The sequence below is a fragment of the Melanerpes formicivorus genome, unplaced genomic scaffold, assembly GCF_026170545.1.
Source record: "Melanerpes formicivorus ecotype bairdi unplaced genomic scaffold, bMelFor1.0.p_v2 SCAF_45, whole genome shotgun sequence".
In the NCBI taxonomy this organism is placed as follows: Eukaryota; Metazoa; Chordata; class Aves; order Piciformes; family Picidae; genus Melanerpes; species Melanerpes formicivorus.
Window position 1 is genome coordinate 3,066,140 of NW_027142397.1, and position 16,341 is coordinate 3,082,480.

Sequence of the window (16,341 nt, forward strand, 5' to 3'; positions counted from 1 at the left end):
CTAGCCTGGCCTGAGGGATCAGCCTAACCTGGCCTGAGGGATCAGCCTAACCTGGCTTGAGAGATCAGCCTAACCTGGCCTGAGGGATCAGCCTAACCTGGCCTGAGGGATCAGCCTAACCTGGCTTGAGAGATCAGTCTAACCTGGCTTGAGAGATCAGCCTAACCTGGCCTGAGGGATCAGCCTAGCCTGGCCTGAGGGATCAGCCTAACCTGGCCTGAGGGATGAACCTAAAGGATCAGCCTGAGGTTCTCACTTGTCAGTTCCCCAGGGTCTGTGCAGGGTGCTGCAAGCACAAGCAGGTGCCATGCTGCTGACAAGAGGAAAGGAAAAGGTGCCCCAAACTGCTCTGCAGGATTGGGTGCTGCAGGGGAAGAGAAGGAACAAAGCAAGAGTTGTGGCTTTGCAACAGCTACACCGGGTCAGGCTGGAGGAGCTCCATGGCTGCTTGCCCCAGGGATGTGTTAGGGGCAGGTAAGGAGCTGGCAGCTGCTTTTGTCTCCAAAAGGCCACCCTAGAGCTGCTGGGGGCTGCCCAGGGAGGTGGTGCAGGCAGAAGCTCTGGAGCTCCTGGCCATGGCACTTTGGGACATGCTTCCATGGCCACGGTGGGGTTGGGTTGATGCTTGGACTGGATGACCTTGGAGATCTTTCCCAACTGAACCAATTCTTTGCAGATTACAAAGGGGATCTGGACCCAGACTTGGTTGGTTGGTTGGGTTTTTTCCCCCCCATAACCATTCAGCTAAAGCCACAGGGGATGACAACGTGGGGGTGGGAGTGCAGGGAGGGGGGTGGGGGTGGAGGGGGTATAATTGTGATGAACTTACAAAGACACTGGGGGAGGGCACGGTCCCAAGTGCCATCCCCCTGACAGGTAAGGACATGTGTCCCCAATAAGTAATATCCATGGCTGCACTGATAAGAGACAGTGGTTCCAAAGCTGAATCTGTGAGGCCCACTTGGCTGCACTTGCCGGATGCTGTTTTCCAGGTGCCCGGGGTCAGAACAGTTTACAACTGCAAACAAACAAACCAACCACAGGAAGGGAGAGGGAGGGGGAGAGGGGAAAAGGAGGGGGAGAGGGGAAAAGGAGGGGGAGAGGGGAAAAGGAGGGGGAGAGGGGAAAAGGAGGGGGAGAGGGGAAAAGGAGGGGGAGAGGGGAAAAGGAGGGGGAGAGGGGAAAAGGAGGGGGAGAGGGGAAAAGGAGGGGGAGAGGGGAAAAGGAGGGGGAGAGGGGAAAAGGAGGGGGAGAGGGGAAAAGGAGGGGGAGAGGGGAAAAGGAGGGGGAGAGGGGAAAAGGAGGGGGAGAGGGGAAAAGGAGGGGGAGAGGGGAAAAGGAGGGGGAGAGGGGAAGGAGAGGAGAAGGGGAAGGGGAAGGAGAGGAGAAGGGGAAGGGGAAGGAGAGGAGAAGGGGAAGGAGAGGGGAAGGAGGAGGGGAAGGAGAGGAGAAGGGGAAGGGGAAGGGGAAGGGGAAGGGGAAGGGGAAGGGGAAGGGGAAGGGGAAGGGGAAGGGGAAGGGGAAGGGGAAGGGGAAGGGGAAGGGGAAGGGGAAGGGGAAGGGGAAGGGAGGAACACACACACAAAAAGAAAATAAACAAAGCAAAAACCACCCCAAACCAAGCAAACAACAAAAACCATAACAAAGGGTGTAACAAAGAACAGAGGATTCTCCAACCAAAATCAATAATAATAATAATAATAATAATAATAATAATAATAATAATAATAATAATAATAATAATAATAATGAGTTGAGCAAAGAAATGTGGGGGTGGGGGGAGGGAAAAACAAATTGTAACTCACAGATTGGACAATTTGGATTAAATTTTTTTAGTGCCTTTTTTTTTTGGTTTAAAGAGGCTGAAAAAATCCTTTTTTTTTGTTTTTCTTAAGGAAAAACCCAAACAGCCCCAAAGGAACCAGAAGCAGAGAAAGAGCAGAGGCAACGCTGCAAGGTCTCACCCTGCCTCGTGAGGCTCAGCAGCAGAGTTTTGCTCTCTGGCCCCCAGCTGGGACTGCTACTGGTGGAGGACCATTTGATTCCTTGACTGAGGCAGCAACAGCATGGACAGGGAGTTTGGATTGAGGGAGGAGGGAGGGAGGGAGTGCAGGGAGAGGAGGGAAGCTGAGAAGTGAACTGGAGTGCAGATCCCAGTGGGAAGCAGGGCAGCCTAGCAGGAGAGAGGGCTCTGGCCAAGGACCATGGTGTTTGCTTGGAGTAAACGGGGCTGGGGTTACCCAAACCTGGAAATATTCCTTTTATGCCTGGAAGGAAGTGGATTAACCATGGGGGGGGGGGAATAAGGTCCCAAGGAAGGAGACTATAAACCCCCAACCCCCAATATCCACCCTGAAACTTCTGCTAAGGGTCTGGCCTGCTATTCTCTGGTGTCCTCCTCGCTTACATCACACTCTGCAGCGTCCTGGGGGCTGCAGGGCTTGGGCAAGGGTCCATTAGCAGCCCTGAGGGAAGCCCAAGGGGAAATCAGGTTTGCTGCATGAGATTTCCACAGGCCCTCAGAGCTCAAACATCTCTTGCAGGTTCCTGAGGAACCACCAGGCTTGGAATTTATGATGAGGGGGCTTTAGAGGAACCAAGGAGGAAGGCTCAGACAAGTGCCATGACCCCCCCTGGGGCGGAGGCAGGTGACTTACCCCGGCAGGAGGGCAGGGTGCTGCTCCACTGCCCGTTGGCCAAGCACTGGGACTGGGATGCCCCTTCCAGTCTGTAGCCAGTGTTGCACACAAACTTGGCCACATCGTTCAGGTTGAACTGAGTCCCCTGGGTCAAGCCATTGGCAGGGTTGCCAGGGTGGCCACAAGTGATAGCTGCAATCAGAAAGGGGAGATGTTGCTGGTTTAGTTGCTTGGGTTTTCCTCTGCCTGGAAGAAAGTGGATTATCCATGGGGGGGGGGGGGGGGGGGGAAAGGGTTCCCAAGGAAGGAGAGACCATAAAACACCTGCATCAACCCTGGAATCCACACCAGGCCACCTAGGGCAGGTCACACAGGAGCACATCCAGGTGGGTCTTGAAAGTCTGCAGAGAAAGAGGCTCCACAACCTCCCTGGGCAGCCTGCTGCAGGGCTCCAGCACCCTCACACCAATGAGGTTTTTCCTCATGTTGGGGTGGAACTTGCTGGGTTCCAGTTTGTGTCCATTGCCTCTTGTCCTCTCACAGGACACCACTGAGAAGAGCCTGGACCCTCCTTGCCCCCCACCCTTCAGGTATTTATGGACATTGATCAGATCCCCTCCCAGGCTGCTCTTCACCAGGCTAAACAGCCCCAGGGTCTCTCAGCCTTCCCTCCCCATGGCAGAGGGTTTGGAACTGGATGATCCTTGAGGTCCCTTCCAACCCTAAACTATTCTATGATTCTGTGTTACAAACCCTTCATCACTTTGTGGCCTTCATTGGACTCTCTGTAGGACATCCCTGTGCCTCTTGAGCTGGGAAGCCCTCAAGCAGAATCAGAGACATCCTCCAACCTCTGCCAACCTTGACCAAAGTCTGTTTCTTGGTTTTGGGCTGGGGTCTGCACACCCACTGCCAGGTCCTTCCTCTCTTCCCACCTTCTCCACATTGGTGTGCCTCAGCACATGAAGCTCTGAAGCAGCCAGGAGAGATTGGAAGCAAACAAGCTGAGAATCATGATAGGAAAGGTATGGATTGCTCTGTCCATTGATAAGAAGGTGATTAAACTTATTAACACCTCAGAGCTCCAGAGATTGCCTTTAATTAGCTGGGGGAAAAAAACAAATGAGCAGGTTGTGCAAGGTGACCTGGGACTGCAGAGCAGAGGAGGAGGGAGATTGATTCTCCCCTAGCACAGAGTGGGGGGCTCAAAGGTGGTGACAGTCTTGGTGGGGCTGTGTCTGCCTTGAGGCTTCCTGCACCCCAATAAAGGGTGGTCACAGAGACCCCTCCTTCAGCTGGGCCCACCCATTTTCAGTGGTGCCCAGTGACAGGACAAGGGGCACAGACTGGAACCCAGGAGGTTCTATCTGAACTGAAAGAGAAACTTGTTTGGTGTGAGGGTGCTGGAGCCCTGGAGCAGGCTGCCTAGAGGGGTTGTGGAGTCTCCTCTGCAGAGCTTCCAACTCCCTCCTGGCCATTGTGCTCCTGGGCAAGCTTCTGTGGGTGCCCTGCTGGAGCAGGGGGGTTGGACTGGGTGATCTCCAGAAGTCCATCATGCTGGGGTTCAAGTGATGCTGTGATTAGAAACTCAGGGTATGAAAACCCCCAAAGCAAAGTGGAATTCACAGGCAGAGGGAAGCAGCAAAGCAGCCAAAACCCACGGCACTGCCACTCCTGCTGCAACTCAGCTCCCTCCTCATCCTCACCTCAGGATGCTTGTGCAGCACACTGACTGCTTGCAAAGCAACTTAGGCACAACCTGAAGGAAACCTTCAGCAGAAAAATAGAACAAAACTAGAAATGGGGAGATTCAGACTGGATGTGAGGAAGAAGTTGTTCCCCATGAGGGTGAGAGCCTGGCACAGGCTGCCCAGGGAGGTGGTGGAAGCCTCCTGCCTGGAGGTGTTTGCAGCCAGGCTGGATGTGGCTGTGAGCAACCTGCTGTAGTGTGAGGTGTCCCTGCCCATGGCAGGGGGGTTGGAGCTGGCTGAGCCTTGAGGTCCCTTCCAGCCCCAACAATTGTATGATTCTATGATAACTATGAATATCTGAAGGGGACCTACAGGCAGGCTGGAGGGGGACTGTTTAGAAGGGCCTGTGGGGATAGGATCAGGGGCAGTGGTTTGAAACTGTAGTGGGGCAGATTTAGGCTGGGCATCAGGAGGAAGCTCTTCACAATGTGAGTGGTGAAACGCTGAAACAGGTTGCCCAGGGATGTGATTGAGAATAGAGCAGAGCAGAGCAGAGCAGAATAGAATAGAATAGAATAGAGCAGAATAGAATAGAGCAGAATAGAATAGAGTAGAATAGAATAAAGTAGAATAGAATAGAATAAAATAGAAGTAGAACAGCACAGCGTAGAGCAGAGCAGAATAGAATAGAACAGCATAGAATAGAATAGAGTAGAGTAGAATAGAACAGCACAGCATAGAGCTGAACAGAACAGAGCAGAGCAGAATAGAATAGAGCAGAATAGAATAGGAGTAGAGCAGAATAGAACAGCACAGCGTAGAGCAGAGCAGAATAGAATAGAATAGAGTAGAATAGAGCAGAATAGAAGAGAATAGAATAGAGTAGAATAGAATAGAGTAGAATAGAGCAGAATAGAATAGAACAGAATAGAACAGAACAGAATAGAATAGAATAGGAGTAGAGCAGAATAGAACAGCACAGCATAGAGTAGAGCAGAGCAGAATAGAATAGAGCAGAATAGAATAGAATAGAGCAGAATAGAATAGAATAGAATAGAATAGAATAGAATAGAATAGAACAGAACAGAACAGAACAGAACAGAACTAACCAGGTGGGAAAAGACCTTTGATGCCCCATCCCTGGAGGCACTCAAGGTCAGACCTGATGGAGCTCTGAGCAACCTGCTCTAGCTGGAGGTGCCCCTGCTGCCCGCCCCGGGCTCGGCCAAGCTGCCCTTTGCGGGTCCCTGCCGCCCTGAGGCAGCCTCTGGGGCGAAGCGCCGGAGCGGAGCGGCCGCGGGAGCGGCGGGGCGGCAGCGGCGTCGCCGTACTTACGCACACAGACAGGAGTCTTGCCGGACCAGCGGTGGTCCTGCTGGCAGATGCGCACGGACATGCCGATCAGGCGGAAGCCGGGGCCGCACTGGTACACCACGCTGCCGCGGTAGTTGAAGTTCTCCCCGTTGATCTGCCCGTTCACGATGGGGCTGGGCACGCCGCAGTGCCCGGCTGCCGCGGGGAGACAGAGAGCGGCGCCGTCAGCTCGCGGTGCCCGGCCTGCGACCGCCGCGCACCGACCGCCCTGGCGCCGGACCGTGCTGCCCTCGGCCTGGAGAAGGCTCCAGGCGGACCTCGGAGCAGCCTTCCAGCACCTGAAGGGGGCTGCAGGAGAGCTGGGGAGGGCCTCTGGGGTAAGGCTGGGAGTGACAGGATGAGGGGCAACAGCTTTGAGCTGGAAGAGGGGAGGATGAGGCTGGGGATGAGGAAGACATTCTCGCCAGAGGGGGTGGGGAGACACTGGCACAAGTTGCCCAGGGAGGCTGTGGATTATCCCTCCCTGGAGGTGTTCAAGGCCAGGTTGGATGAGGCCTTGAGCAACCTGGGCTGGTGGGAGGTGTCCCTGCCCGTGGCAAGGGATTGGAACTGGATGATCCAACCCAACCCATTCTATGGTTCAGTGTTAAGGATGGCAGCCTCCAATGCCTCCTTCTATCAATTCCCTAGAGCAAGGTGCCCATGGCAGGGGTGTGTGTGTTGAGAACTGGATGATCTTCACCCTTCCAACTGCAAACCATTCTGTGAATCCATGATAAATGAACCCAGAGCAGGAGCAGCAGCAAACCCAACCCACCCCCCAGGCCTCTTTCCCAACAAACCTCACGGACACTGCACACCTACCCAGACACCGGACTTCTGCTCCGCTCCACAGTCCATTGGCCATGCACTCCCTCACCCGGGAGCCCACCAGGGTGTAGCCAGTGTTGCAGGAGAAGATGGCTGTGGCCCCATAGCTGGTCAGTGTGCCAATCTTGTTGCCGTTGGGAGGGGTTGGCAGGTCTCCACAGGAGATAACTAGGAGAGACCCCAAAGCACCCTGAGCTCTGGGTTGGGAGCAGGCACACTCAGGGATGCTCACCACCAGGCATTGATGGAGCCAGGAATGAGGGGGAAGGGACATGAGGGAGTTCTGGGCCCCTCAGTTTAGGAAAGATGTTGAGATGCTGGAAGGTGTCCAGAGAAGGGCAACAAAGCTGGGGAGGGGTCTGGAGCACAGCCCTGTGAGGAGAGGCTGAGGGAGCTGGGATTGCTTAGCCTGGAGAAGAGGAGGCTCAGGGGAGACCTTCTTGCTCTCTACAACTTCCTGAAGGGAGGTTGTAGCCAGGTGGGGGTTGGTCTCTTCTCCCAGGAAAGCAGCACCAGAACAAGAGGACGCAGTCTCAAGCTGTGCCAGGGGAGGTGTAGGCTGGAGGTGAGGAAGAAATTCTTCCCAGAGAGAGAGATTGGCCATTGGAATGTGCTGCCCAGGGGAGTGGTGGAGTCACCATCACTGGAGGTGTTTAGGAAGAGTCTGGATGGGCTGCTTGGTGCCATGGTTGAGTTGATTAGATGGTGTTGGGTGATAGGTTGGACTTGATGATCTCAAAGGTCTACTCTACTCTACTCTACTCTACTCTACAGCAAGGATTCTGAGGCAGGTCCAGAGAAGGGCAAGGGGTCTGGAGAACAGGGCTGGGGAGGAGCAGCTGAGGGAGCTGAGGTTGTTCAGCCTGGAGAAAAGAAGGCTTAGGGAAGAACTTCTGGCTCTCTACAGCTCCTGAGAGGAGGTTGGAGCCAGGTGGGGTTGGTCTCTTCTTCTGAGATGAAGCAATAGGATGAGAGGAAATGGCTTCAAGTTGCACCAGGGGAGGTTGAGGTTGGGTGTGAGGGACATCTTCTTTCCTGCAAGAGTGGTCAGGCACTGGAAGAGGCTGCCCAGGGAGGTGCTGGAGTCTCTGTCTCTGAGGGCATTCAAGAAATGTGTGCCCATGGCACCTGGGGCCACGGCTTAGTGGCCATGGGGGTGTTGGGTTGCTGGTTGGAGGGGATGACCTTGGAGGGCTTTGCCAACTGAAACAGTTCTCTGATTCTCTAAGTTTGTGCTTCAGGACCCAAGGCAAGCCCTACAGATAAGAGTGGCCAGGAAGAACCCCCAGAAGTTTGTGACAGAGAAGCTTTTCACACAGGAAGCTTTCCAGGACTAACCACAGGTTGATGCAGTCAGGAAGCCACAAAATGACCCAAGATTTCCAAACAGAAAGTGACACAAAGAGCCCCAGGACACAGCTGACATCTGAAGCCCAAGCCCACAGAGGACAGCCATCTGAAACACCCCTGGTTTGTGGGGTGCAGCCAGAGCCTGCCCTGCAGCCCCTTGGCAAGGCAGCTCCCAGATCGAACCCTAGAAGCCACAACCTTCAGCTCTTTGTTTTCTCTACCTCAAAGCTCTGCAAACCCTCTTGGAGCTTCTGCACACAACAAGAAATCAAGAGGCTGAGGCTGGGTGCTTCTGCCCTTAGCACAGTGCCAGGATCCTGTCACTTGGATTTAGGTGGCAATAACACAGGGGAAATAAAAGGAGGTCAGGCTCACACTCCCAGATCTGGCTGAAGAGCAAGCAGGGGTAGGACTACATCTGTCACCAGAGCTGGCAGCTGCAGCTCCAGAAACAAAAGGAGGCAGGAGGGGAGGGAAAGCTGCCATTTGGAAGCAGAATTCTTTTGTGTCTCTGGCTGGGCATGGAGAGGAAAGAAAAAAGCCTCCACCTATGGCTGAAGCAAAGCTCCAAAGCAGGACAAGTGAGGGAGCTGCTGGTGGGGACACCACTGCCCCTGCAAGCTTGGTCTTTGCAAGCTTTGCAAGCTTGGTCTTTGCAACCTGGGAGAGGTTAGGTTTGGAATCAGAGGGGGTTTAGTTTCCTTCTTAAATGCAAACTTCAGAGCATCTGGCAGCAGTGACAGCCAAGCTGCTGGGAGCCAGCAGGAGCAGAGCAGCTGATGTGCTTGAACTCAAGCAGAACTCTTTGGAAGGCCACCAGCAGCCTGGCCTGGATCAGCAAGAGTGTGGCCAGCAGGAGCAGGGCAGAGGTCAGTGCCCTGTATTCAGCACTGGTGAGGTCACACCTCAAATAATGGCTCAGGTTTGGGCTCCTCACTCTGTGAGGGACATTGAGGGGCTGGAGTGGGACCAAAGGAGGGCAGCAAAGCTGATGAAGGGTCTGGAGAACAGGGCTGGGGAGGAGCAGCTGAGGGAGCTGGGGGTGCTTAACCTGGAGAAAAGGAGACTGGAGGAAGACCTTCTGGCTCTCTCCAAGTCTCTGCAAGGAGGTTGAAGCCAGGTGGGGGTTGGGCTCTTCCCTCAGGTAACTAGAAGTAGGACAAGAGGAAACAGCCTCAAGCTGCCCCAGGGGAGGTTAAGGTTGGAGATGAGGAACAATTTCTTTGCTGCAAGAGTGGTCAGGGATTGGAGCAGGCTGCCCAGGGAGGTGGTGGAGTTCCCATCCTTGGAGGGGTTCAAGGGACCTGTGGCCATGGGGCTCTGGGCCATGGTTGAGTGGCCATGGGGGTGCTGGGTTGCTGGTTGGAGTGGATGACCTTGGAGAGCTTTGCCAGCTGAAACTATTCCATGAGTCTAGGTGGATTAAACCAAGAATCAAATCAACAGATGATGGCTCCCTGCATCCAAACTCTCTTCTTCCAGAACACTTCTGAGGAGAAAGTTCTTCCCAGAAAGAGTGACTGGCCCTTGGGATGTGCTGCCCAGAGGGAGGTGCTGGAGTCCCCATCCCTGGGGGTGTTCAGGACAGGCTTGGATGTGGCCCTGGGAGCCAGGGTTTAGTTGTCAGGAGGTGTTGGGTGACAGGTTGGACTTGCTGATCTCTGAGGTCTTCTCCAACCTTGTTGATTCTGTGACCCTCTGCTCCATGAGCCATGAGCTGTGGGGTTTCTGCTCACCCACCGAGCGGACACCCAGCCCCCAGCCCCACGGAGCTCCCCCCGGCCCAGCCCGGCTCCTGAGCTCTGCTGCTTACTTTTGCAGGTGGGCATTGGCTCTCCTATGCTCCACTTCCCGTTGGCTTGGCACTTGATGACCCTCTGGCCAGTGTAGTAGTAGCCAGGGTCACAGCTGAGCATGAGCTGGGCGTTGTAGTGGTACTGCACCTCGTAGGTCAGGCGCCAGCGGCCGTGCTCCACCGCGATGCTGTTGATGTCGGGACAGGTGACAGCTGGGAGCCAGGGGAGAGAAAGGAGGCAGAGAGATGTTAGCAGGTGTTTCACTCCAGGCCACTTCAGGGCCTCCCAGCAAGCTTGGTGGCTTTCCAACCAGGGGGCCAGCACTGGCAGCTCTGGCTGTCCTGCTCTGGCCCAGAGCACAACCGGCACTGGTCGGTGCTGGGATGTCTCAGCTCAGGCTCTGCTCAGGGAGGCACTTTCTGAAGCTCAGGGCAGGTTTGCACAGCCAGGGGCTGCTGCTAGCTGGGAGAAGCTGATGTGAACCAGTTTCTACCAAGGGCTGGGTTGCAGAAAGGCTCTGGCTGGGACTTGCTCCTGGGCAGACCGAGGGCAGTGCCACAGTCTCCCCTTGGGGTGCAGGAAGTCAGAGGTGGCCCCTGTGGGGGGCAGTGGACAGGATAAGGGATTGCACCTCATGGATCTCTTCAAGATAAAGCTGAGGCTTCACCAGGATCAAGCCTCTTTTGCAGTGGCCACTGTCTGAGGAGGACTCTGCCCATTTGGCCTTTGATCCTCTTTGCTGTGTCCCTGAATCCAGCTCCTGAATCTGGGTCCCATCTGCCACTGAGCCCAGTCTGGGACTTCCCCAGTGGCTGCCCCCAGCACCAGTGGTGACAATGGTGATGTCATTGCCAGCAGGGCTTGGTTTCCACATTGGTTTGTACCTGTTTCATCGAATTCTTCTCATTTCCATCCCAGCTGGGTCAGTTTCTTTCCCAGCCCAGCAGCCTCCCTCTCTCCATTCCCTTTGGGAATGGGCTCATAGAGAGCCTCTGTCACTCATCTGGTGAGCAGCCCTGCCCCTTGACAGGGTTTTTTGACAAGTGATAAGCACAGACAGCATGAGAGGGGACAGCAGACCCCAGTTCTGCAGGGTTAGAAGCCTGGCATCTGAACTCCTGCCCCTGGCCCTGCCGGAGCTGGAAGCCTCTGCTGAAGGACGGGGCTGGGCTGGCTGCAGACACTCACCCACACACTGTGGGGGCTGGTCCCCGTTGCTCCAGTGCCCTGCCTGCAGGCACTCTGTGCTGGCCTGCTCCCCAGGCTGCAGCTGGAAGCCCTGGTTGCAGTGGTAGAAGGCTTTGGTGCCCACGGTGTACTCCTTGCCGAAGACGACGCCGTTCCTGGGGGCCCGGGGAACGCCGCAGGAGAGAGCTGGGCAAAAGAGCACAGCCAACAAATTCAGTCAGTTGTGCCTTGGGTCTGGGGGGGAGCTGAAAGCCCAGATCCCAACATCAGAGGCTGGATCCTCAAAGGTCCTCTTGTCCAATCCCCCTGCCTGCAGGCAGCAGGGAGACCTCTGACTAGAGCAGGATGCCCAGGGCCACATCAAATTTGACTTGGGGGCCTCAACCACCTCCCTGGGCAACCTGTTCCAGTGTCTCACCACCCTCACAGTGAAGAACTTCCTCCTGGTGTCCAACCTTAATCTGCCCTGCTCCAGTTTCAAACCACTGCCTCCCATCCTATCCCCACAGCCCCTTCTGAGCAGTCCCTCCCCAGCCTGTCCTTGCAGGAGAGGTTCTGCACCCCTCTGAGCAGCTTTGTGCCTCTCCTCTGGACCTGCTCCATCAGGTTCACTTCTCTCTTGTGTTGCAGGTCCCAGAGGTGGGCAGAGCCCTGCAGGTGAGGTCTCACCAGAGCAGAGCAGAGTGGCAGAATCCCCTCTCTCCCTCTGCTGCCCACTCCTGCTGCAGGAGCTGGCCCATGCTGGAGCACAGCTCCCTACCCCTTGCAGGTGCTGGTGTTGCTAATAGGTGTGAGTAATTCCACAGGCTCCCATTAGCAGCAGCAGGCACATCCCTGGTTGCAGTGATAATCACAAGGGTGTCACTTCAGCGAGCTAAGGAGCTTGGCCAATCTCTCCACAAGGCTGGGTGTCTAGACAAGCAGCCAGGCTGAATACCAATTTCATTCTCAGGCAGAAGAAGAGGGGACCTGGAAAGTCCTGCTCCTTCCCTTCCACCTGGCAGCTGCAGGGTTCCTTTTGGGTGTTGCATCAGACCAAAGAGGATGGAGAGAAAGCTGAGCTGGCTCTTGCCAGAAAAGTCATGGAGTGAGCTGCTGGAATCTCCACCTCTGGAGACTTCCAAGGCCCAGCTGGATGTGTTTCTATTTGACTTGCTTTAGGTGACCCTGCTCTGGCAGGGCAGGGTTGGACTGGATGATCTTCAGAGGTCCCTTCCAACCCTCAACATCTGGTGACTGTGTGAAACCAACCCAACATTTGGCCTGGGGAAGAGACCCAGGGAGGATGTGGTGGTCCAGGAAAGAAACCAACCAAGAAGCAGCAGCACTTATGGGGGGATGGGAGTGGGGTTCAGCTGTCCAGAAGCTCTGTCTGCAGGAAGATGTTGTGCTAAGGAAAAGGGACAGAGGCTCTGAAAGCAAATCTGCAGCTGGGATTCCACAGGAGAAAAAAAAAAACAAGCACCCAAAGAAGCAGCTTAAAAATAGGCAGCAGAGCCAGCAAAGATCTATGAGCTCAGCTTGTGCTCTCCTCCAGTGTGCAGGCACCAGGCTGCTCCCTGCACAGCTTTCAGTGCTGGCCCCTGCACAGCCTTCCCTGCTGCCCCCTGCACAGCCTTCCCTGCTGCCCCCTGCACAGCCTTCCCTGCACAGCCTTCCCTGCTGCTCCCTGCACAGCCTTCCCTGCTGCTCCCATGAATGTCAGCGAGGCTGGAGCATGGAATAAAGATTATTCAGAGGGGAGTGGGCAGGGGGAGAGGGTTCTGTTCTCTGCTGGCAGCTCTGGGACATGTCAGTTGTTAGCTCCACTGTGTGCTTAAGGGCACCTCCAGCTCCCCCTCTCCTGACACTGCTGACTGTGGTGAGCAATTCATGCAGGGCTGGGCATCGAATTCCCAAACCTCTGCCCTGTGGCCACCAGAAGGGGTGAGGGATTGGGTCCAGCCCAACACTAAAGGTTGCCAGCTGGCTTTGAGAGCCCTGTCGGGGGGTTAACAACCAAGGGCACTGGGTTTGATGGAGCTGAAGCAGGGAAGCAGCGAGGAGGCAGCCCGGAGGCCAGGCGGGGGAGCTGCTCCACCACCGATTCTCCTACAGCCTCAGCTTGCTGCTGTTCACCTCCCACATCCATCCCCGGGCACCTGATAGCCAAGGGTCAGTGTTAAGATTCCTGATGTAAATAAGGGGAAGGAGGGAGGGGGAGACAGTCCCAAAGGGGCTGCTCCAAGGAGACCAGCAAGCCCTGCTCCTTGCTGCACAGCCAGCCCCTTCCAGAGGGACAGCCAGCACCAAGATCCTGACCAGGCTGCTCTCTGTCCACCTCTCAGTGGGGAAGACAGAGCAGGGCTCTGCCTAAAATGCCTTGAACTGGCTCCCAGGCTCATTCCCTGTTGGTGGCTGCCATGGGGTGGCCCCACAGGCTGTGCCCATGGGGCTCCTGACACATCACACCTTCAGCTGAGCCAGAATGGCACAGGGTGGCTTTAGTGCTTCTCATGCAGCTCCTGTGGGAAATCCTCTTCCCACATCCCTCCACCCCATGGCACAGACCTGGGGGTGCTCAGTAACCCTCTGCTCCCAAACCAGGCAGTGACAAGCCATGGATGGTCTGGCTCTGACTCTCCCTGGTGGCCTGGGGACTGGTGCCTGGGGACTCAGTTCCTGCTGTGAACTGCTGCTGTCAGCTGATGCCTCATCCATGCACATCCTTCCCACCTCACACACCTCCCTCCTCCATCTCCTCCCCACACCTCCCTCCTCCATCTCCTCCCCACACCTCCCTCCTCCTCCATCTCCTCCCCACACCTCCCTCCTCCTCCATCTCCTCCCCACACCTCCCTCCTCCTCCATCTCCTCCCCACACCTCCCTCCTCCATCTCCTCCCCACACCTCCCTCCTCCATTTCTCCTCACCACCTTTAAAATCCATTCCTCCCCCCCCAAATCCACCTCTTGGAAGTAACAAAAGATGTGGGAGCTGAGCAGGAGGCATTCCAGCACACCAGGGCAGCAAAGGGCTTAGCAGCACTCACCCCTGTCCTTGATTCCATGATTTGTCTTTAAAGCAAAGCAGTACCCCAGGGAACTTCCTTATGCTGGGCTAAGGAATTGGGAAGCACAGTTGCCATGACAGCCCCTCCTGCTTGCTGGCCTTGCTGTGGTTCCTCTGCTCATCCAGGAGCAGCTGAGGGAGCTGGGGGTGTTTAGTCTGGAGGAGAGGAGGCTGAGGGGAGACCTCCTGGCTCTCTACAGCTCCCTGCAAGGAAGCTGGAGCCAGGTGGGGTTGGGCTCTTCCCCCAGTAACCACAAACAGCCCAAGAGGAAACAGCCTCAAGTTGCCCCAGGGGAGGTTTAGTGTGCAGATGAGGAACAATTTGTTTGCTGACAGAGTGGTCAGGGATTGGACCAGGCTGCCCAGGGAGGTGGTGGAGTCTCCATGCCTGGAGGGGTTCAAGGGACCTGTGGCCCTGGGGCTCTGGGCCATGGTCTGGTGGCCATGGTGGGGTTGGGTTACTGGTTGGACCCAGTGACCTCAGAGAGCTTTCCCAACTGAAGCAGTTCCCTGACTCTACTCCAGCCCTTGGTGTTTGCCCCCATCCATGCTAGCACAGAGGCTCCAGCACCATCTGAGCTCCTGCCCAGCTTCCCAGCTCCCCCTTGCCAACGGAACTGGGAGGCAGGGTCCTGCCTCAGCCCTCCCCACTCCCACTTTAAGCAAACACAGCCCCGGGAGGGCTCCAAAGGGGCACAAACAGCCCCAGCACAAACTCTCCCACCAGAGGCAGGGCTGCTTCCACCCCTCTGCTATTGCCAAAGAGACTCAAGGAGCACAGAAAGGATTTTTGCAAGGCTCTTGGGCAGCTCCCACACTGAGTAGCCCTGGACGAGAGGGCAGAGGCTGCGGTGAGGTTCTGCCTGCGCTGTCCTGCTTCCCTGGCTGGCTTCCAGGCAAGCCAATGCAATATTAATCCCCAGTGCTGGGCTGCTTGGAACATGGCTGAATGTTCAAAGCCACTGAAAGGCTTCATCAGAATAAAGATGGGCATTTTCTGCACACAAAGGCAGGGGGATGAGTGGCAGCTGGAGAGAAAGGTGCAATCAGGAAGTGGAGATAGCAGTGAGGCAAACCAGGGCAGGAGCAGAGCCCCCTGAGGGCACCCACCCCACCCTCTCCCCCCTGCCCTGCTGGGAAGGAGCCCTCTGCTAAGTGTGAGGTGTCATAAGGATTCTGGTTAATTAGGGAGGAGAAGTGGAAGGAACAAGCACATGCCTAAATCTTGGATGAAGCCACCAGGAGCTGGGCACCAGCTGAATCCCAAGGAGGTTTTCACCCCCCCAAATTGATGCACCCAGACCTGAGAGGACACTTCTGGACACACCAGAGGGAAATCAGAGTCACAGGTTGGATTGGGTTGGAAGGGGCCCCTCAAAGAGCATCGTGTCTAGCTCCCCTGCAGGCAGCAGGGATGCCTCCAACCAGCTCAGGCTGCCCAGGGCCACATCAAGGCTGAGCTTGAATGGCTCCAGTCACTAAATCCCAGCAGGATCCAAGTGCTCCTGCCAGCTTTTCCAGATTCTGCCAAGCAGTAGCTTCCCCCAGCCTTAACCAAGGCCTGGCCATGTCTTCACTGAGGGTTCAAAGCTTCTGCACTGGGAGTCCTCACCCAGATGTTTGCTTTCTCCCTCATCCCAAATTCTCCCAAACAATTGCTCCCTTCCCTCCTTGCCCATCTGTTCCCAGGGCCCTGGAGGCAAGGACATGGCAGTGCTGGTCAACAGCCATCTGAATGGGAGCCAGCAGTGTGCCCAGGGGGCCAAGAAGGCCACCAGCATCCTGGCCTAGGACAGCAATGGTGTGGCCAGCAGGACCAGGGCAGGGATTGTTCTCCCCTGGACTCAGCACTGGTGAGGCCACACCTCAAGCACTAGATCCACTTCTGGACATGGAGGAGTGGCTCCATGAAAGGACCAAGGCTGGGGAAGGGTCTGGAGAAGAGGGCTGGGGAGGAGCAGCTGAGGGAGCTGGGGGGGTGCAGCCTGGAGAAGAGGAGGCTGAGGGAGACCTCACTGCTCTCTGCAACTCCTGAAAGGAGGCTGGAGGCAGGTGGCCTCTTCTCCCAAGTAACAAATGAGAGGATGAGGGAAAATGACCTCAAGCTGCACCAGAGGAGGTTTAGGTTGGACATGAGGAACAATTTCTTTGCTGCAAGAGTGGTCAGGGATTGGAGCAGGCTGCCCAGGCAGGTGGTGGAGTCCCCTTCCCTGGAGGGGTTCAAAACTCTGTGGCCATGGCACTTGGGGCCATGGTTTAGTGGCCATGGGGGTGTTGGGTTGATGGTTGGACTGGAGGATCTCAGAGGGCTTTCCCAACCCTCTGGTTGCAAGAGGCTCATCCCTCACCACCTACCTCCAGCCCTTCCCAGCAGGGCAGTGGGAGGGGGGAACCTCAGCAGCTTTGGTCTTGACTGCCTTTTCCTCAGCCCCCCCTGGGACT

At 56.0% G+C, this 16,341-nt stretch overlaps 1 protein-coding gene across 1 annotated transcript in view; it reads right to left on the bottom strand.

The window, feature by feature from the left end:
* The window catches only part of CSMD2 (CUB and Sushi multiple domains 2), a 376,465-nt gene that overhangs the window by 25,720 nt on the left and 334,404 nt on the right, over positions 1-16,341 (bottom strand). Inside the window, exons 50-55 of the mRNA XM_068159296.1 lie at positions 10,849-11,034; positions 9,678-9,872; positions 6,509-6,682; positions 5,666-5,839; positions 2,658-2,831; positions 830-1,018 (exon numbers count right to left, since the gene is read on the bottom strand). Coding sequence (XP_068015397.1) covers positions 830-1,018; positions 2,658-2,831; positions 5,666-5,839; positions 6,509-6,682; positions 9,678-9,872; positions 10,849-11,034 — 1,092 coding nt within the window. The remainder of the gene's footprint in view (positions 1-829; positions 1,019-2,657; positions 2,832-5,665; positions 5,840-6,508; positions 6,683-9,677; positions 9,873-10,848; positions 11,035-16,341) is intronic.